Genomic DNA, 22,880 nt, shown 5'->3' on the forward strand with positions numbered 1-22,880 from the left:
AAAATGTAGCAATCTTCTCATGTGCAGCACAGAGAGCTTGTAGTTTCTGAAGTTTATGGTTTGTTCAGATCCCTCCTGTCATGACATTCAGCCTTGTGAGTAAAGGTTTATTCGTTAGATAGCAAAGACTTCGGATTTTCTCTTCTGGATCTGAACTTCCAAGGTTCAGATCACTTCACTTCTGCTTCCAGGTAAAAAAAAACATAGAAGTAGGAAGCTCTGGGAGAAGATCTGATGGAGGTGATCTCTGGGTTTATGATGAATGGCAGACTCAGAGGCCACAGGGAAAGAATGAATGAACAGGATCTATTCAATTGAGAGAGAAACACGGCATGTATGTAAATCTTCAAATGTACAAAAGACTTCAGTAAAGACAAAGGAAGTAAATTCTTCATGTCTGTAATGAGCTGAAAAGAAATAATGGATTTAAATTCCATCAAGCAATACTCAAATTAGGAAAAATTTGTTAAGGAGAGTGAAGTTACCAGACTGCCTGGGGTTGGCATGGAAGCTCCATCATTAGATGTGTTTCCAAACAGGTTACACAAATGTTTTCTCCTATGAATAGCTGATCCTGGCTACTAGGGTACTAAATACAGGAGATGATCTTCTAAAGCTCCTTTCACTTCCTATCTAAGTTTTCAGACAGGCTTTCTAAGGAAAGAAATTTCCTATGATTGTGCTGCCAGCCTGTCTTATTTCCTTAACAAGTCATGTAATAAACCGTTAGAAATCTTTAACAAATACAACAGTTCCCTTGGCCCTCACTAAGATGATACACAGAAAGAAATGGGAAATTAAGCTTTATTGGCTTTGCTGCTTGGCATTTTTTGGTTTTTTGAAGATGAGTGTGTTGGATGGGGTTTCTTTGATAGCTTGGGGTTCTGTAATGATCAATAAAGCACCTTGTCAACTTGTTTTCATCCCACTGTCAATTCCTTTCTAAGCCCAGACTGTGATATGAATCAAACAGGGATGGTATAGTTTCCCCCTTGGGTGAGGTCTCATTTTGAATGGCTTCAAATAGCCTTTTAAATATTTCTCATTGTTATTAGTGTCTGTTAAAATTTGTCCTTTTTAAACTGGGTATCTAAAAATAAATGCTTAAAATCATATTTGATCATCTTCTTAAATACCATGATTCTTCAATATTCTGTGTTGTGAACTCATTCACTTCAATACAAATTTTTGCATGTTTGGACAGTTTCAAAAAAATCAGTCGGGCTGCTTATATGGAATATGATGGTCAAGCTGCATACTTTGCCACAGGAATTCCCTAAACTAGTAATGATTGCTCAAAACACTTTATCAATTGTAGCTTGTATTTTAAGCCACTTTATCATACACGTCTTTAACGCTACATGCATTTTGGTGGTGATCAAAGATCTGACCTTTTTGTTTTACAGATTTTGCATTATTCCACTTTCTGCAGGGGGAATGTCCAGAAGAGTTTAGGAAGGACAGGAGTTTAATGTAGTGCATATATACTTATATGGATGCTTTCCAAATAATCTACATTTTAAAATATCCACTTTCTTGACTTGTCTGCTTTTGGCTTTCAGGTAAAATTTCCACTTAGTATCTATTTCAATCTGTTATAAGCTTGGTGAAGGCAGACGTTTTTTTCTAGAATTTGTCTGCCAATAACAGCCTAAAAAGGATACCTGGAATTTCCCATTCAAGTGTTGCATATTCAAATGTTTCCTGAACTGCAGAATATCGACATGGATAGAAATAATTAAATAAGCTTATACATAAAAAGTAGTCCAACAAAAGCTTTCAACACTAACTTTAAGAATGATATTTTCATAAAGGTAGTGGCTTGAATGTAGAATAGGTGGGAATGATATTCTAGAAAGAAATCTAAGTTGTGTGGTATTTCACAAAAATAAACTATGGAAATGTGTCCTTTATGGGTTCCAAGTGTAGTGATACCCTTCCCAAGAAAACCCTTCTCAGCAAATTCAGTGTACAAATGTCCATGGGTTTTCTTAACTTAGGTGGATTGATCTATTTCCCAACAGGGTTTTTCATGTCTTCTTATAGCTACGATTCTAGAGTGAATCAGTCAGGTTAAAAAAAATCATAGTATGTTCTACTACTCTTATAAATAGGAGTGATATTTTAGGAAGCTTCAGTTTAAGTGCTATTTTGAGATAACCAGATGTTTGCAATGAGCTATCCAGAAAATTAGTTGTTTACTGGAGGTATGTGATTCTGTTTGAGCTCTTATGATTTAAGGTGTGAAGATAATACAATACTATTCCATCATATTACTTTTAATTTATTTGATTTTTTTTAAATTTTAGAATATCTCTTAAGCCTTTTAGTCTCCAGAGGAATAAATTTTGTGTACATGGTACCTTGAGACAAAAACAGTGAGTTATTTACCTGTCATTTTTCTTTCCTAAAAGTTCTCTGAACCTTTCTTCCGCATATAAGAAATTCCTGCAAGATCTCATTCTCCTTATCTTTTGGTTCCAATTATAAGATGTATTCTCCAGTTTACTTTTATTCTCTTGAAGTCAAGAAAGCGACTATAGATAACTATGTGTCTGAAGCATTGGCAGCTTGTGTGTCCCTGAAGTAGCCCTCACAAATCTTGAGGTCTGAGGAAGCTCCTATATAATCCCAAACCAAAAACAGACTCAGGAGTGGAAGTCCATTGATACTGTATTTATAGATGGCTTTTTCTCTTTTCACAGGTGAGTTGAGCCAATTATTACTTTCCATGTATTTCTGTGTCCACGCAATTAATGACACCTAGCTAACAGAAGCTCAATTATTATGAGAATCCAAACCTCCTTCTGACTGTGTATTCTCTAAACTATTTGTCCAGTGAAAGATTTTATTATGAAAGTTTGACATTTTTAATCTGTAATCACATTCCTTCTGCATTTTTTCTCTATCATTACATGTTAGCTGATAAATCAACAGGGTACTCATCTTCACAGATTTTCTTGTGAAGATGAGATGGTCTGTAGGTAAATCATTCTAACGTTTATACAACTGCAGTGGATTAGAACTTCTGTTTCTGGAAGAGCTCCTTCAGCTGTTGTTCACTTGTTGCTTCTTTCTGTTGCATCAGGTCCTTGGCTCCTTTGGTCACTCCCCAGCCATCTGGCTTTGACATTGAAGGACAATATGGCCTGCCTGAAGCAGGCTTCAGATTCTCCCAGTATTCTTTTCTTGCCCTAAAGAAAGAAAAGGAAATTCAGGGGGTTTTCCAGCACCTCATAATACTAAAGGAAATGTGGCTTAAATCACCATTGCAAAGGGTCACCTAACTTGCACCGACTGACTTTGTATTTGGATACAGAAGTATGAATGAAAGCATGCAATGAAACGCTACATGCTTTAAAAGCATCTTTTCATCCTTGAAAGGAACATTTTAAGCCACTCGCCATTAGGAGCTGTTTTACAGCAGTCTGTTAGTTTTTGATCTTAACTTTCATTAATTACTTTCACATTAATTCAGACCAAATCTTCATTTTAAAGAGGGATGAGAATTTCTGAAGCTCTCCTACTGCCCCTTCACCCCTTTCCCTGCTCCCAGATCAGATTTAATTCTTCAAAATTATTAACACATAGAATGTTTACAGTTATATTTAGACCTCCATATCAGTTAAGCCAGTCTGCTGCATGGACCAATATAAGCCTTTGCAAGGAGCATGTTGGTGTGCTTTCCAGTTCAGATACACATACCTTGCTCTGACCCAGGGTTTGGTATGCATGCTCAAGCTATTGCCCCAGCTACCATGTTTCTCAGAAGCTTCTGGCAAAAATCCTCTTTCAGGAGCCAGCTCCTCAGCTATTGCTCGGATGTGATATGGCTCAAATCCACAGCAACCTCCAATGTAACGAATTCCTAAGTCATAGGCCTTTCTTGCATATTTTTGAATATCCCACCTGGTTAAAATTCTTGGCTCCAGGCCTGCAAAGACATTCATATCTTAAGTTTCCACCAGCACATTTTTTTGTTAAGAAAACACGTTGTTGAGATATTTGCACACAGTTTGCAAAACTAGTTGTAGACGTACATGTTTGAACTGTCTAAGCTAGAATTAATGATGCAAACTTTCAGAAGTCTAGCTTTTAGATTCTGCTATGCTCTGCTGAGCTATGCTTGTTGTAAGCTTTTTTTGCTTTGCAAAACAGCACCTAATATCTTCTGAGACTGATCAAGCCCTAAGTTGCATGCTTGCCATTCTGCCAGAGTTCTTCACTGGAGTATTGGAGTACTTTCAATGCTGGGCCCACATTTCCAAAGACTTCCTAATAGACAATCAACATCTGGGAAATCTGATTACAGTGCTCTAATCTGTGAAAGCAGAAGGTATCAGCCTACCTGCAAAAGGAATAAGCCTGCTCGTTATTCCTCAGGAATGCCTACTACACTTTTTTTCCATGATCAGCTAGTGGCAGCCAGTTGTTTCACCAACAGCTGGGATCTGTAGCTATTTCTTAGCCCATCCCTGATTTAATTATAATCCCAGCCATAATCAGCTTGCTGCCTCAAACCATGTCATTCCTTGTGGAAAGTTCTGAGTGTAGATAAGTTAGGATGCAATCTTTATTTTGAACCCTTCTCCCTTTTGCAGGTTGTGGTGAGCAGAGTGAAGCAGTATTCTATGAAAACAAGTCACTGCACAGATGATATTTTGTGGGATTTTCCCCTTCCCAAAATAGAGTAACATTCCATTTCTTTTCTTGGCTTTTTTTCAGAATGAAATAGCTATAGCTTAACAGTTTATGTTAACAATTATAGTAAAAAGAGATTGAAATTTTCATTAATTTTTGATGAGAAGATTGTAACCTGCTGCTAGATTTAGCCCCTCTATGTATCTACTCTTGAGATAATTGGTTATGCTTTGACTGACCAGGACATTTCTTTCTAAAACATTGTCCTTGCTTAACTGGTGACATTTCAGAGCAATTGCAGTAACACAGAAGGGAAAACACAGAAAACTGGGAAAAGCTCTACAGGTAACTAAATACTGCTGGCATCTTGATGCTGGAGTTTGCCAATACAACATAGCCAACACCTTTCTAGAAACAGTGATCTTATCAGCCTGTACAGAGGTTATGTATGCTTCAAATACCTAAATACCTCTTTGTGCATATTGCCTTCCACAAAAACCAGAGTTAACTGGGTCAGTTTAACAATGATTTACCAAACTGCTTATCTGCTGTCAAGTAATCAGTTGCTCCTTCTGGATATTGAAAAGATTCACAGAACCAGCATTCTCCAATTGACTCATGAAATTTCTGAAAGCTCTCTCATACAAGCCAAGAACCATAACAAACCAAAGAGTGAATCCTTCAATTCATTTGATTACTTACTGCATCTGTTCCACCTTTTTCTGCTTGCAATTGGAGGAGTTATATGAAGGAATGAATAGAATAAGTGAGTTCCCAACACTTAAACATTTCAGAACTCACACATGTTATTGGCATTTAATGAATACCTCAGGCTCATGCTTTATTCCCTTTCCTTTGTTTATGTAAAGAGATGAATTTAAAAAAATCTTCCTGAAAATCACATCTATGTCTCAAATTTTTTGCTACAAATTCAAGTTTCAAATGTTTTAATACCTTATTTTATAGTCTGATCTTGAAAAGAAGAGTGTACAATACCTGAAAATGAAAGCAATTTTCTAACAAATTTTAAAATATTTAGGCTGATTTTGTCCTCTTACCTTAAAGGGATGTGATCTTCTACAACCCAGGTTGAAATAAGCCCTAAATACACAAGCCTTAATACACATAAAGTGGCTGAATCTTTCAGTCTTTGTAGAATTTCTCCTGAGCATACATGTGATGAATCCATCTCCAAACTGCTAATCCATTTGTTAGCAACATCAAAGAACATACTCCCTCTTCTGGTTTCTCTCTAATCTCACTTACATTAGACAGTTACACTTGCATGACTGAACCATTATGAGTGCAATAATCACGCACCTACATCCAGTTCTGCATATGCATTGTACATTAAATCCCTATGCAGGTAAACATTATAGGGCTTGTGGGATAGATGTCACAACGCAGAATGCTGGAGAGCTCCAATGCAAAAGCATTTAAGTCTGGGTTGTTCTTAGTGTATTTGCTCTTGTTCATTTCTTTGGACTGTTTACAGCTGTCCTGAACAAGGTTCTATAGCACAAGGAAGAACTACATTTTTTAACTGAGTTTAGGTTGTGGCACTTTTTAACTGTTTTCATCATAATTTCACTTTCAGTCACATGCTGTGATACTGCTGAAATACTCTCACTATGTGGATGATCTTTAATCCAATATTACACTGCAATTCCTCTATGGAAAATACCAGACAGGATAATTGGTACTGATCCTATTGTATAGAAGGACACCTTGCAGCTTCAGCTTTACTAAAAGCTGGGGGAAAAAAACGGAATAGACAATAAAATAATAATAATAAAAAAGATACCCTTGTCTTACCAAAGGGAAATTCTGGAAGATCAATAAAACCCTGCTTTCCACAATCAGGTGTATGGAAAGCAAGTGGTTGGGCCATCAGGTGCGCTTTCAGTTTAGCAGCCTGCAAGCCCTCTTTCATCAGTTTCATGGTTTCCAGGGAAGTATCTGGATCAAAATGGCAGTTGACTCCAACAATAGAAGCACCTAGGAGGAGGAAAATAACTTCAAGTCACAACTCCCCAGGAAGTGGGAGATGAAAGTTCTTAGCCACACCACTCCAGAAGCAGAGTAGTCCATCTTTACATCAGCATTATGAAAACAAGGCAGTTGGTTTAGAGCCAGCCTCAACTCTACTGAGGTTGATCATTCTATTTACAGCTCAGTTGCGCTCCTCATTACCTTCCTGATGACGAATCATATCTTCCACCCTCATACAGTTGCTTTTCTTATCAGTGCTTAATCGATGAAGACTGATAATGTACAGCCACATATGCAAATAGCTAGCAGGTTCCTAACACAGGTTCTGCCTTTGGATTTCAGCTCTAACTCCAAAGGAAGAGAGTAGTTTAGAACAGATGTAATAAACCCCTGTACCATCATTCCTCATGGCCTGATTAATTTCTTCTACCCTTCCCCTTGTCCTGCAGAAAACACAGCCTTTGGTAGGCAAAAAGATTAATTTTTTCATCCTCTTATTCTCTCATCCTGGATTTGAACTGTGCTCCATACACTTCTAAAAACGTGAGCAGAAAATCAAAGGTGGCTTTGGATTCTGCTGATGTTTCATAATTGTGAGCCCAGAATTTGGGGTTGGCTCTGTAACCAAATTTGAGTAGGTTTAGGATTTTGCTCTATGCAGTATCAGCTGCCTGTGGCTATTGCTCCCAATACCATCCTGGTTAACAAGGATTTCATAGCTGCATTTTCATGTTTTTCACAAGACTGCTCTAGTAAAGTACACAAAAACTTTTCTATAGGGTCAAAACTTTTGTCAGATATAATGGGGAAGCTACCTACTTGAGATACACATCCATTTATCTCAATACTTAAGGACTTTACTTTGTTCCATACTTTTAAAGGGCATATTAAAACAGATTCTTACCAGCCTTTACCAGTTGGACAGCACATTGTCCAGGGGGCACGCCATGCATGTCTCCTTCTGGACCAATGCACATCGTAGCTGCAACTGGCTTTCCAGATTCTTTTAGAACTTCAACTGCCCAGACAGCCTCTTCAACATGTTCAAAATACTGAAAGAAATTGAAACTGCACTGCTTTTCTTTCTTGGAGATGAAGCATAAACACATTAATCCAGACCCCAATTTCACCAATACAATGACTTGATTCTTTTCTGATTTACACTGACAGAATTCAGTTGAGTTCACTGACTACACAGTTAAAAAAGGATTTTAAAAAGTCAGTAAGTAAGACTAAATAAAAAATTATACTCTTGTTTCAGAATGAGAATGCCCATACAGGAGGTTAATCAGGGATTTATCCCCAAAGAACTATTTTCACCTAGAAAAGTCACCTTAGGTTGATTGCTTATGGTGTATGGGAGGAAATAGGAACTAGTCAAGATCACATTAATCTATCCTCTTTGTACCAGTACAGAATTTTACTTGACTGAGATAGAAATTTAGGTTTCAAGGTCCTATTCTAGGATGCTTGCAGATGCTGCTGTACAGCTAGAAAAATACCTGATACTACTGGAATAAGAGCACAACAGAAGGTTTTAAAGGAGAGAGCAATATATACTTATACTTCCTGAAGCAGATTTGACATCTTAAAGTTAACACTGTGCCAGCTGAAGGCATGTACTCTTTTTACAGATTTACCTCTGCAATTAGGAAGTCCACATTCTTCTTCATGAAGACATCTAGTTGCTTTCGAAAGGCTGCTTTAACCTCTGCTTTATCCTTGCAGCTTAAGTAGGATGGTGTTTGACTGACTCCTCCAGCCACTAAAGCGTCGCCTTCATTAGCCACTTCTCTTGCAATGTCACAAGCAGCTTCATTCACTTTCTGGCACTGTATGGATATATATTATGTCAGTTTTAGCTGGTCAGAGATATGCATGTAATTTCAGAGCACAAAAAGAGTAAAAATCTGTAATGGCTTCTTCATGTTCTTTTATAATTGAAATTGATTTTAAAATAAAATTCATTAGGAAGATCGGCATCTTTCATAAAAATAACAAACATTAGGAAACAAATTTCTTGCCACCTCTAAGTTATCATATTATCAAATATTACAAAAACATATTACCTCTAATACATCTTACACAAATAGTCTATAAAAAGCAAATATTTGGTGTGAAGTGGAATTTTCTTTGCCTCTTAGAAAATGAGCTAGTTACACTTAAGTGTATGGTTTTATTCTGACATTTTGTGGGTGGAAAACAAAATATGTAGTAATTTCAATTGATTTGTCTTTTTTTAAAATGTATTTTAGAATTTTGATAATTTGCAAAATTTAAGATATAATATTCATATAGAGTTATTTCAGGCATTTTTAAAAAAGATATCATTAATTATCTGATGTTAAAGTTACCAATTTAAGAATAGCAAAGGGAAACTTATCACTATGTATGATTAATTAATCATGTAGACTGAAAGACACATTCCATCTATACCTATATCGGGATGACTAGAACAGCTTGTGAAAAAGAGGTTAAGCTGGGAAAAAAAGATTTTGGGAAGAGAATCATTATTTGGGATAGATAACAAGTACTGTTTAGAGCAGGTTTCCCTGCAGCCCGTGGACTACTTAGAATCTACATAGGTTTCTCTCAGCTGAAGTTTTCCATGTCTGCCTCAAAAGACCCAGGTGATTTTTAAGGCCATTGCTGACAGATTGTCTTCCATTTGCACTTGTGCTCAGGTACATGTTTGGGAACTCTGGGAAGTGGAGCCATAAACCAGTTAAAGCCTGCTTCTAGAAGTGGCAGCAAATCAATCTGGAAAGCTTGGCTGCAATGCATTCCCAATACCACATGCTCTCCCAGCCCTTCTTACAATTTTGCATGGCAGCAAGAGTTACAGCATGGCTTGTTCCAGAGGCACTGTATTTCTGGGACTACCACTTCAGACATTTCAATGTTGCATCTATTGAATGTAAAGGTAACAGCATTTCAGATAAATTTGGTCATATGACATTTTGGTATGACTTCTTAATTAAGCCTCAAGTGTTTCCGTAGTGTCCAGATTTTTCTAATTTCTAACTTGGGATATCTTCACAGATAGATACAAAGATACTCCTTCCTCCGGGCGCCCTGGAGAATCTTCTCTGTTTTGCAGAGGTTGAAATAGACAATAGGACCAAAGGGGAAAGGAACAGAGAAAATACTCAATGGCAAACCTTCTAGTCTCAAAGGAACCATCTAGAAATGTCTGTGCCAGAAGTGCCAGTGGAGCTGGGGCCTACACCTATTGAACACACCCAACATTCTACAACTCCTTTGTGTAGGGGGTAAGAAAACACCAACGTGGTACTTCTGTTGCTGTAACAGATTACCCTTACATATGAGAAAGAGAATATTGACCACAATGTATACCTTGGATTTTTTAGTTGTTACTTTATTGAAGAGACTGGAATGTTTTTTAGAACCATGTGATTAGCTGCTCATTATTCTCTAAGATTCTTCACCATTTTTGCAGTTGATTTGTTTCTCTGGATGTTAAAGCATTTCTTTTTTTTCAGCTGATTTTGCTCTCTGTGCATTTAGTCCTCCCTATACTCTTTGTATCATAACTCCAGTAAACTAATCTCCTCAGATGGGAAAAATACGATGTGGGCATCCTCTTTCCCCTCTCCATCCTTGCCACATTTTGTTATTTTTTTGTCCTTTAACCTTGTCTTTCTTGCTATTCCAAACTCTGAAATTGCATCATCTCATTCTTTGGTCCTCAAATATAGCCAAAACTGTTACGACAAACTGTGAAAGTACTCAATAATCTCCCTACGAAGCCTTTTGAAATTAATCCATTTATTTCATATCTCCATCAAAACAGAGTTTTACTCACACTTATTTTCTCAGCTACATAATTGCCCCTGTTCTCTAGTTTGTCCTCACTGGCATAAAAGGTGAATGTCTGCAGAACATTGGATCCAGCTCTGATGAATTCCCGGTGAAGCTGACGAACTGCAAAGAATTGAAAGAGACAAAGAAGAGATGTTTGGTACAGTTATTACTGTTGTTATCCCAGAATTAAATGTTTATTGAAGTAATGTTACTGTAAAATAAGTGATACTGTGTTTACTAGAAGAGCCATTATGGGAGAGTAGAAGCAGTACCCCAGTCTGCATAGAATTCCTTTCTTCTCGCTCTCAGAACGTTAGGTAGAAAACTTTATCCTTAGTTATTCTCTGCTAAGAATGACTGAAGATTTCTATTTAGTTTATCACTAGATTCAGTTTTGCATGCCACCTTGCCTATACCACCTTCTACATTCTGCAGTCCTTCAGACCTCCGAATTTCACTTCATAGAACTGCATAGTGGTTTAGGAAGGGAAAGCAGACATTTGACAAAAGAGCATGAAAGCGTAACAAGGAATACCAGACAAAAAGATCATCAAATGAAAAAGCCATATTTTCTTAGCTTCTAGACTATGAAGAAGAAAACAGAAGTATCATGGCAACAAACTAAGGGACAAGATTATATTTATATAGAAGAATACAGTGTTCCATTACCTCCTCTATTTTATATTTTCTAGTTTTCTCCCCCTACAAAACTCCAGCTGACCCTAGTCAGCCAAAACCAAAGCTCTACACCCTTAACTAAAAGATTATTTGCTGCTCCAGAAAAGTAACTCGCAACACAGACTTAATTCTTCTCAAAAGTCAGCACATGATGATTTTACTACAGAGCCAACACTTCTTTTGAAGGAAAGGTTGGCATTACTTTTAATGGACAAATTTCCTACATTAGGACTTTGGGAGCAGGCTCTGTAATGGTAGTTCTGCCTTCATCACTGTAAGCAGTACACTGCAATTGCCACAGCAGGAACAGAACAGGAGCTGTCAATTGGTTTTATATGTATGCCCACAGAACTATAATTATAATAATTTCTAGAACACTACTGATCACGTAAAACAGAGTTAAAATGCAAATACAGGAATAATTTATTCCCTAGATACTATACACAGACACAAGAAGTCTGCAGTTTCTGTAGCAGATGCTTGGAAAAGTTTTCCTGAAGTCCTGGTTTATCATACCTCATTGTCTACAGATAATCTGTGTCATTAGGGAAATGTGTGAATGTGTCACGAGAATGAAATTACTCCCTTCAGCGGCAACAAACACAGCCTTCTATGCCAGAGAAGCTCAAACAGCAGTGAGAGTTGCTAGAGTCAATCTGCATGCTTGCAGGCACGTTCTGCTTTTGGTGAAAGATCAGTGTCTTGTCCCTTGATTTTCTCTACTAGTACGTACTTCCTTTCTAATTACAGCCTTGAGTAACCACAGTGTGATTTAACACAATGTTTTTTTTTCCCAGCAGTCAAAGACCTACCCAGGAACACAGAATATAGCAGAGCTGTAGTTTGAAAAGTCCCTGGAATCTGCCTGAACTACCAGGATCAAATTTCCATCTTACAACTTTTATTCAGAGTCAAAACATTCCTAGGGCAGGGAGTATTCTTTTTGCTACAGCATTAAAATAGGGTACCAATCCCAGCTAAAAGGGCTGTCTCTGTATATTTCTAGTGTTCTGTAGTTTGTTTTTCTGTTCTCCCCCATGAGAGATCATTGATGAAAACTAGTCAACAAATGGGAAAAGGAAAAAGAATCTACAAATATTTTCACAAATGCTCTATGACATTTCTGTAATAAACCAGATTTGTTTACACCCATTAGTGCTCTTTACATATGGTTCTTGCATTCCTAGAAGAATGCCTGGGATTTGTGTGAATAAGGATGGTCACATAGGTAGGCAAATGAAACATAATCTAACACACATGAGTAAGGAACTTCATATCCCAAACTATCAGGTGTGTGAAGAGGAGACTCTTGAATGGGTCTACATTTTGAGGGAAAGAATATTGTAAGTATTAGCCTGAATCCCATTAAACCCCAGGCAAATTGTTTTTATCAGTAGAATATACTGTTACTATTATCAAGCCCACAGCAGTCTGCACTACCAAAAAACCAAACCACTCTGTAATTCACTTCTTGTGTAACTTCCAGCATGTTCCTGAAGCTGTGTTTTCCTCCACCATTCGAGAAATGGGTATAACAGCCACATATGAGGCTAAATAAGTATTAACAATTTGATGTATTTTAGGAGTCAGATGTATAGCCCTGAGTTTTCATTTCAATCCACCATGGGTTGGACATTTCAGAAAAGACACAGCCTTAAGCTAACAGGAGATGGGGGCAATAAGTGCTTATGTATATCGTTCCACTACAGAGCAATACCTGACCTGGCTTAGAAGAAATATTTAGACCTCATTTCTAAATTTGTCAGTCTGGCAAAACGTCTCTTGTAATGGAGATAGTGGCCTTGAACTCACGCTTCCCCCCCCCCGCCCCCCCCCCCCCCCACTCCTTGCTGCATTCTCAGAACCTCCCTCCTTTTTCCTGCTTCCTTACAAAGACAAGTAGGTCTGGTAGTTGTACTGGTTTTACACCAGCTGGCACAGCCAGTTGCTCCTTCTGTTCTTTACACCTGCTTTCAAAGTAACATGACTCTCGAGCATGCAGCAGAAAAAAGCAGTAATGGAGGGGAGGCAGCACACTGCACTGAAAGAAATGAACACATTTCCAGTGAAGGCTGTATTTATAAATAGTCTATAAGGGGCTTATAAAAGACGTTACAGACACGAGAAATATGCTCTAGCAAATCAGTACCAATTCTTAGAAGGCTGGATTCTAACCTATGACTACTGATCAGTTATTTAAAGCAAATCTGTGTGCCAATGTAGCCAATTTAAGCTATCTGCAACTGCCTCTACATAAGGCAATGTCTTGCATTCCCCATGGACCAAGACCTGCACTTCCCAAAAGGACCTGTGGAGAGGGTCAAGGGCTTTTGAGGTGCGAAGTAAGTGAGCAAAGGGGAAATAAAGAGCATGGGATAAGTGCTATGATTTGTAAGATGGAATGTGTAGGGGCAGACAAAGGTAGAGGTGGAGAGAAACAGAGAGTTAATGGGATGTCTTTTTGAGAGATGAGGGTCAGCAAATTAGGTCATCACTCTTTAAACCTTTGCTGGAGCTCTGCATTATCTAAGGCTGTCCGTGACCCTAAGTGAGGCATGCAACACATAAAATAGCACTTGAAGGCTGAGAAGGATTAGGGTGAATAAATAGGTAAGGTGTACAAAGCAATATAATAGACAGGGCTAAGATGTCTCTCCTTCTTCCCCTCTCCTTCCTTCTTCCCCCTGTACAGAGGAAAGACTGATTTGGAAGGGCAAACACTTAAAACAGAACAAAGAAATCTTTTTTTCCCCAGGATATTCTGAACTGGCTTGTGGAATTAACTGCACATCATATTACTAGGGCAAATGATTTCTTGTAATGAAGCATACATAAATAGATAATAGCATCTGCTTTTGCACTATTTATGCTAAACACTATAATCTTTATGCTGGAAGGCAAGAATGATTGCTCGTTTTGTCCCCCTCCGCTTTAAGAGTGTTAATCCATTAAATGTTTATTGCAATTCTTAGGTTCTTATGAGGTTTATCATTCCTCATTTCACAGTGGAGCCAGATACATTAAATACTGTTCTTCCATTCCATTGTTTATTAAAAGCTGCTATTTTCCTGAAAGAATTAATAAACAAACTATATTCATTTATAACAATATAAAAGTCCTAGAATGGCTAGAACACAACAAATCAGAGTTAACTGCAGAATTCTTTTTCATGAGATGTTTTAAATGGTACGCTTTATATCAGCTCAAGGACAGGCTGGACAAATCCATGAGAGAGAAATCACTGAATGTTATTAATTACAAAGATACCATATCTGAGTCAAAGAGTCCCTGGGCTGCAGATTATTGAAGACTGGGAGAGGATTCTGGAGAGGTATCACTATATGTTTCCACTAAGCATTCTTACTCAGCCAACTTTTGGCCAGTGTTAAGAGCAAGAAAAAGAGGTAAGATGAGCATTTGGACTATAGATTCTCAGGCTATTCTTAACGGTGTAATTCTACAGTGTCAAGGAACACTTCTATTTAAAAACCTACTACAAGTTCCTATACGTTTATTTATCCAACCATGTTTACACTCACTATAGGATTACCATTTCCCAGCAAAACTGACCTGCTTCTGGGTGTTCTACCGTTGCTTCAGGAGTCCAAGGCCCAGCTTTTACATATCCCCTCTTTTCAAGAGCAATGACAAATCCTCCATCTCCAATCACAATTTCTCCAGCATCTAAGCGCTCTAGAATACCCTGAAGAAAGCAGGAGGAAAAGTTAATAATTACAGTTCTTCAGGTTTGTAGGCTTCCTTTGTCTTTGTTGCCATTTCCTGAATTTGCAAAGCAGACATAAATATTTGTGGGCTACGAGAAACATCTTTGCCATAATAATAAAAAGTAATCAATTTCTGTATTGAATTTCTCTTTAAAGAATGGTAGGTGGTCTGTTTTGCAACATAAGGCTTTAATATGTGCATATATATTACATAAGACTTTTCCTTAGTCAGTTGTATTGTATTCCAGAGATATAGTCCCCAGAACTAGAAGTCAATGGTCCAATTCCATTCCGTCTTAAATTCTCCTGTAAAATATATGAGAAACTTCTTAAAATGAAACACTAATATCATTGACCTTTTTTTTAGCTCATTTGCTCTTTAGCTATGAATGCCATCTTGACAGAGCCTCAGGACAAGCAGCTTGTGACACAAGATGGCACAATGGGCATCATAGAAAAGTAAGCATGTAACATTTTCCTACGAAATAAGACGCATCTCAAAATGCTGGCCTCCATTTTCTGACAGACTTTTTACTGGCCTGGGTTTGCTTACCTAGACTTAGAAAATGAAAGAAAATCTTGCATGTTTTGCATAGCCTGGAAATGTTTTAAGATGCCAAATTACAAACCTTACAGCACCCTGTGATTAACCTTGCTTCTGCCTTGAACTCCATGCTAATGCAAGGAAAGCGGTAATTATTTTTGTAAAACTGAAAAACATGAGAACATATATTGGTTGCACCTACTATATATTATTTTTTGTATTCCTTTGATTGCTTCATTGGCTTGTTCAAATTTTCCAGAATGTACCTTGCTATGACACTAAATAGTACTAATTTCTGCAACTGGATTACAACCACAATTCTATTTACTTTAAAAAGTGGATGAATGCAGACTCATTTCATTAACAAAGGTAGTAAGTACAGGAAAATAATCAAAGGGAAGACTAAAATTTTCCTCCATAGTTATATTTTCTTGATGACACACTGGCATTTCAGTAGATGAAATCTGAGGGACTAGGAAAAAGAAAAGCCTTGTGGACATAGAGTTGAGTGTGGTTTTCATGCTGAGAGGAAGAGTTTTTTAAGAATGAGCCTCCAGCCGTTAGTAGATATCTTTCTTGATAATTTCTCCTTCATTAATTCAGTTCTCACACCATACATCCAGGAATTCAAACACTTACAACATCGCAGCACTGCCCTTTAGGCAGGCTGAGAGTATGTCTTACCAACAAGAAGGAGCACGGTGGCAACTATACCGGTTCCAGTATCAAGCATAGCAGTGTATGGCTACGTGAAGGCTATAAAGCCTGGCTGAGAGGGTTGGCATTTTTGGCTCAGGCACTGACATGGCAGCAAGGTAACAGGACTTCTCTGTACAGTGCTGCTCTGCAGATACATGAGCTTGGCCGAGTGTTGGCTTGCAAATCCCTGCATCATATTCCATTGCACATTGTGAACTTGCCAAAATATTGACCTGATTAACTTGAATAAAGTGTGCAAGCTTTTATCTTTATTTCAGCAGGACCAGGACAAAACTCAATCTGCAATACTCCATCTCCAAAACTCAGTTACTTTCAATGAGTCTACCAGTCATCCCTGTCTCCTAGGGCAATTCTGTTCTAAGTGTAAATGTCAGGAGGCTTTGTAAAGACTGTGTTTCCAATTAACTAATTTGCAATTGTAACACAATGCCTCAAATGGGGCCAGAGAAAGGCACCCAAGGGATCACTGGTTGAGCCTCTGCTTCCTCTGCCTGCCAAGGAATCTTTTATAGATGGAGCCTGCTTCAGAAGCTTAATATGCAGAGAACAGGAGTGTGGAGGAAAAAAATCTTTGACAAACAAGCAGCCTCAGTCGTTGCCTGTTAATTGAACATTAAGTAATAGATACATGTTAATATCATATATAGATACATTTAAATGCACTACAACTAACAGATTTAAAATAATCTTCAGTTTTGACACACAGAAGCAACATAAGGCATGATTGAATATACCATGGCATCTTAATACATAACATATTGTGATATATTAAACCTAGCATTGGGGCATCTAATAGCATGTGACATAATTATAAAACACAAAGTACTTAATACAAACTTACTGCGTTAGTTCAGATTGGCATAAAATGGAAATAACTTTTTTGCAAACTTTATTATAGGTCTGATAATTTCTTCACACCATTTTTACTTTATCTATGCTGGGTAAAATACCATTGGTTCAACCAGCATATAGCTAGCATAAGCTCAGCATCAACATTGTTTTGTTCTGCCCCAGAGAGCTACTGCTGTGTGCTCATGCCCAATCCAGATCAAAATTGTCCTGTCAGGTGGTCCAGTGGTACACAGTTCTGGTATTAAATAACAATAAATAGTATCTGTAAAAAGCTAACCAAGACTTTTCTGAGCCATTTTTTCACTGCTTTACTTTTGCTACCATGAATGAAGTTGCACCACATAGTCCATACATCTATCCATAGGAAGAGTGCAAATGTCTGTATGAAAATACTCCCTCAATCACCTTTAGGAATGGAACTAAACCATGTAAGTGAAAAGCTTGCTTGGCCTACCTATATCCTACCTTTCCATCAGTGGACAGAAAAAAGCATCTCAAAACAACTATTCAGATCTTAAGCGAGCCCTCAAGAGAAGGTTATCTCTGCCCATTGCCTGTAGGGGCAACTTAGGGCAATTGCCTTCTGCTAGGTGTCTGAAGTTAGGTGGCATGAGTATGTGCCAGAAAATAAAAAGCACAACAAATACCTCCCCACCTCCTTTCTGTATAATTGATCTACCTGAAAGGCCTAGGGCTCATAGACTTCTTCCCATATCCTTCTGTTTTCTTACTCTACACTTATATGCTACACATAAAAACTAGTAAAACCAGCTTGAGTAAGAAGTGTCCTATTAATGATAATAGCATCCTTCTGAATGGAAGACGGAATACGTGATTCCACTGACCTTCCCAAGCAGCAGTGCAGGGTAGCAGTACTGGTATGTGTCAGAGAGTTTGATTTAGACATTGCTCCTACGTTTGCCTTAATGGCCAGAATGGCTGATGCCTGGATAACTTTTTATACTGGTTTATTTCTTCAGCTAAAAGAGGGTGCAAAGGGCATGCGTATATTGGAGACCGCGCTCATATTGCAAACAGTGTTGGTATTCAGTCATATAAATGAAGGGAAGAGCAATTTGGGGCTTTTAAATAGAGTTGTCAGGATGCTGGAGACAGAAATCCCATCCAACGACGGTTTATGCTTAAAGTATTTACAATTTTAATGTGTTGTGAGTACTGTTTAGTTTGCATATCAAATAATACTAAGCAAAACGGTTTCGAACTTCGGAGGCTCCAGTCTATGTGTTCAGAGAAATCACAATTCTTGAGCTGCTACAGCATTAAGTTCAATCTAATCTACCTCATAACGGTGTCCAAATGTCTTTAATGGCTCTATGCTGAATAGGTATAGTTATTGTTATGGCTTTACTTTAGATTTTCACAGAATGACCTTACCTGCAGAAATACCGAGTACCTTACCGGGAGGTTAAGCAGCGCGGTTCGCGGGCTGTGCCAGGTTAGCAGCAGCTCCCCCGGAGAGCCTCCAGGCAGGACCCCGAGGGGGCGGGAGAGGCGGCCGGGCACAGCGGCGCCAGGGCCTGGCCCAGAGCCGAGCTCCCTGTGCCGCTGCGGGGCCCCCGCCGCCCCCCGCAGCACCGGCGCGGGGCTGCCTCTCCGCTACCGCCCGGTCAGCGCCCGCGGCGGGCGGCGAAGGGGACGGCGGCGGGGCCACCCCTCCCAGCGCCCGCCGCTGCCCCCACGCCGGGCAGCAGCGCGGGACGGGCCCACCGGGAGCAGCGGACGGGGGCTGAGCCGGGGAGGGAGATGGGAGAATTACCCTTTTGCCCTGTTTCGTCGTCTTCCCGATCGGCAGCATCTTCCTCACCCAGGGACGCCGGCTGCTCGAGCCTGCCCCGACGGCTCCGCACGAAGCTTGAGATGCTGCGAGTGCTCAGCCCGCACTTTTATAGCCCGGGGAGGAGGCGGGCCGCGGTGGGCAGCGCTCCGGGAGACACCCGCGGCCGGCCCGGCCCCTGACCCCGCGGGGCGCCCTGGCACGGCCCGGGGCTGCCCAGCGCCCTCCCGCCGCCGGCCCGCCCCCGCCGGGCTCGAGGTCGGGAGGCTCCCGGTTGCTCCCCCGGGCTGCCCCCTCAGCCAAGGGGCGGGCCGGCGCCCTCCTCCGTGAGGGCTGGCCTCGGCGGGGGCAGGGACGGGACGGGACGCCGTCGGGAGAGGCGCGGAGCCAGCGCTGTCCGTCCCTGCTGCCGGCGGGCTGCGTGCGGGATGAGCGCGATGCTGCGGGGAGCTCTGCGGCGGCTGCGGCCCCCCGGCCGCGGCGGTCGGCCCGACCCCCTCGCCGCGGCTGCCCTGCGGCCCCTCGGCGGCGGTGCAGGCGCGCAGGGGCGGTGAGTGCGGGCCGGGCCGTGCCGGGGGGGCGGTGGGGAGGCGCGGGTAGAGGAGCCGTTAGCGGCCGCGCTGTCAGCGCGTCGGGGTGCGCGCCGCCTGAAGGCGCGGCCGCCGAGGGTAAAGCGCCAGGCAGTGAGGGGAAGGTGGTAGGGGGAATGGGCTCCTTCCGCCGGCCTGGGGTGCTCCACCAGCTGCCGGTCGGGGTCCCCGGCCCGCGAGGGCCTCACCCATCGGGCAGGAGGTGCATCTGCCCCCTGCACCTCGCATTTCCACGTCGAAGACCAGAGCCAGCCCGGGGTGACTCGCTGAGCTGGTATAGAGGGATCCCTCCTGTTGTCTTCTGGGCCGTATCGATGAGTGAAAAATGACCTCTTTTACCTGGCACATCTGGGTGGACTGTGTAGTTCGCAGGGAAGGTACGCCCCGGAGCCTTACCAGGCTCCTGGGTTTGAAAGAAAAGGTCTGAAAAGAGCTGCAAGTCAGGTGAGGAAGTCTCAAATTCACGGCATAAAAGAAGCATGAGAAAAGCCTCCATGCTTGACCTTGATTAACGTGTGCCTCAAAGTTCACGAGAGGAGCTGGCGTTAAGTGTCTCACATTTGGCTGCTAAACAGCCTACTGTTTACTTGCAAAAATTAATACGTAATCTCAAAAAAGAACATGTGCAAGTGTGTGGTGCACCAAATACAGAAAACCTGTGGTATCCAGGGCTCCCACTTACTTTACTTTTCATTCATTGCCGCATAGCAAATAAGCATGGTGCATATTCCTCCTGCATTTGCATTTAAAATGTCGTTATTTTATAAGATCTCCATTCATAATACATACAACTAATAGCTTTGATTTCTGAGTGGAGGGTGGGTGGAAGACTAGTTACACAATAGAAAGCCTTCTGCCAGAGAAGCTGCAAAAGCAAATGTACAAGGAGGGGGGGGAGATAAAATTGAGTATTGATTAACTGTCCTGAAGGGAGAGATACGGTGGTTTCACAGTAGTACTGCTACTGTACTAGAGGTCCTACCTTGTCTCACATCCAAAAAGATTGCTTTTTTTAATTTGGATAAATTTCCTGATCTGACTTGCTGCTTGGCTGTGTGTGGATGGGGCAGTAGAGAGGATCAGATGAGATGGAGAAAATGGGGCTGCCTATTGCAGCAGTTCTGGTTTGTGCTGGCTTAAAGTGGTTGTGAAAATGCAGCGTGGTGCAGTAGCAGGTGGGAGCCACACAAAAACCTTTTTCTGTAATGTTTTGATTTCAGCAAACTAGAAGGTGTCAAAATAGACAGAACATGAAAATAAACATTAAGTTGCATTGTTCATGAACATAAACACTGGTGTAGTCTGCTGACATTGGCTTTAGAAATTTACTAAGGAGCTTTGCTAAGTAGACATTTTTTGAAGACTTTCTCTTTGTGTTGCGTATACTGTAGCACTTTTGAAAAGTCAGGTTTTGACACTGTCAGTTTGGGGGTACAGTTTCTCATTGAAAAATGGGGTCTTCATATAAGGGTCTATTGGACAAATAACAGAGATTTAAAGTTGTGAGTGGAAGCAAATTTGCTTTGCTTTTTGTATTACTACTGTTTATGTATATGACCCTTTAAGAGCATTTACTTTAAAAGAAGAAAAGAGTAAACAGGTTAGGTTTTAAGACAGGTGTGTCTAGACTCCCAAGCAGGCACCAAGTTATGTTACGACTGGAGATGTAAACAAAAGTGATGGACAAAAGTGCAATTGTCTTTTTGTAACTGTCAGTAATTTTTTTTCCCCAGGAAAGAAACCCCATCTCCTTCCTTGGGGAAAGATAGAGCAGATACAGTGATCATCGGAGGTGGCTGCGTTGGTGTGAGTCTAGCCTATCACTTGGCTAAGGCTGGCTTGAAGGATGTTGTTCTGCTGGAAAAATCTGAGCTCACTGCAGGATCTACTTGGCATGCAGTAAGAAATGTTTTGTTAGTGTCTCAGATTAACAGCCGTTTGTGTATCTAACGGAGGTGGAAGTTTCATTACCTTTGTATTCCCTTGGCTTTCCAGAGATTAACTATCTTGGTTATTTTGTAGATATAAACTTCAGCACTGAGTTCTTTATGGATTTGCTGTATGAGTTTTGAAAAGTTGGTTCAGCTATCTATAGTACACTTTTCTCATTTGTAGAAGTTGGGACAAATATTGTATTTTGAAATTACTGAAAAGTAACTGTGAGTATTATACATTTTTGGCAGTTAACTGGATTTAGACATCAAAGTTTAGTTTAACTCAGGCCTTTTAAATTTAAGGTTTTATTTAGAAGGTAATCTAATTTATACTGCAGACTTTATAATTGCAAGTGGTTGCACTGTCATTCATAAACCAGAAATGTGAAATTTGGCATTATTGTATGTCTAATTATTTTTTATACATGTACCATCCTGAAAAAGAAGTACTCAAGACGCAGCATCAGTGTCCAGTTCTCAGAGAGTATCACTGTCCCAGAAACTGATTCTTATTAGAAACAAGAGCTTTCTTTCCTGCCACCACTGACATTACACAAAATCTTGGAGGAGCAAAGCTAACAACTGTACACTGTGGGGTTTTTTTAAGGCTTAATATTTGTCTGTACTCTAAGGAAAAGAATTAAAAAGACATACATGTAATAATGATAGGGTGGGGACACCTCTTATAATGACGCTAATCCCATGGACATGCTGGTGTACAACATGTATGTATGTAATTACGTATTTTCTATGGCAATGTCTGGAGTAGGTAGTGTAACAAAATGAAATAAAACTTGCCACAATAATAGATGCTTTTTTCATTAATTTCCAGATATGCTCAGCTGGAATTGGGAGAATGTTATCCCTGTGTATAGCAATACAAAACAGTAAAAACCCAACAGTTTGCTGTCTCTAGAACTACTCTATTAATACAATAGAGCATTATGCAATACTTAAAACTCTAGTATCTGGGTGCCTTACAGAAACAAATTGAGGAGAATGACTCAAATGGATTATATTTGATTTGTATTCTCATACTTCTCCCAGGGGAGGAAGTCTGAAGTTTGAAATACTTCATCTTAGTGCAGATATTTTGTGTGTATGGGGCTTTATGAGAGAACAATAGTAAAAAATGAATTAAAAAAAAATCACTGCCTGAAATGTATAAGTAGGTTTATACTTCATTTTACTTGCTTTTCAACAAAGCAAAAGAAAACACACTGTATGGAGTTAGGAAAAACAAAATTCAGTAATTATGTCTGTTTTAGAAAGAATGATACTACAGGTGATGCAGTTCAGGGAACAGAGCAACACCATGTATAGTGTCAGATCATGCATCTTGTGTATTGAATCGTAACTATGAAATGCTCAAAGAAATACTGTGACTTAAGTATATGAGTGAGGCACAGACTGAATTCTCTTTGCCCAATGCATATACAGAACAATAAGTGTGTAAAAAATAATAAAAATCCCCTCATTGAATAAGAAACCAAAATCATGAATGGGGAGTTGTTACTACTGTTTCCTTTGTTCTTGTTGTTATACTCGCTCACTCTAGCTTATTGCTCATTCATGTAAAAGCAA

General features: G+C 40.0%; 2 protein-coding genes across 2 annotated transcripts in view; one reads left to right on the top strand and one right to left on the bottom strand.

Moving 5' to 3' along the window:
- Window positions 1-2,979: 2,979 nt before the first annotated feature.
- On the bottom strand, window positions 2,980-18,818 carry LOC104262804 (betaine--homocysteine S-methyltransferase 1). Its single transcript, XM_059833850.1, has 8 exons — window positions 18,755-18,818; window positions 14,707-14,839; window positions 10,460-10,578; window positions 8,274-8,465; window positions 7,538-7,685; window positions 6,457-6,639; window positions 3,706-3,934; window positions 2,980-3,194 (listed from the first exon to the last, which is right to left on the bottom strand). Exons 1-8 carry the CDS (start codon window positions 18,791-18,793, stop codon window positions 3,020-3,022), a joined length of 1,218 nt encoding a protein of 405 aa, XP_059689833.1. The 5' UTR covers window positions 18,794-18,818; the 3' UTR covers window positions 2,980-3,019.
- Window positions 18,819-19,200: 382 nt separating this feature from the next.
- DMGDH (dimethylglycine dehydrogenase) overlaps window positions 19,201-22,880 on the top strand; it is a 45,774-nt gene continuing 42,094 nt past the window's right edge. Inside the window, exons 1-2 of the mRNA XM_059834116.1 lie at window positions 19,201-19,322; window positions 21,096-21,261. Of these exons, the coding sequence (XP_059690099.1) occupies window positions 19,201-19,322; window positions 21,096-21,261 (288 nt within the window). The remainder of the gene's footprint in view (window positions 19,323-21,095; window positions 21,262-22,880) is intronic.

Source organism: Gavia stellata, chromosome Z (assembly GCF_030936135.1).
Source record: "Gavia stellata isolate bGavSte3 chromosome Z, bGavSte3.hap2, whole genome shotgun sequence".
NCBI lineage: Eukaryota > Metazoa > Chordata > Aves > Gaviiformes > Gaviidae > Gavia > Gavia stellata.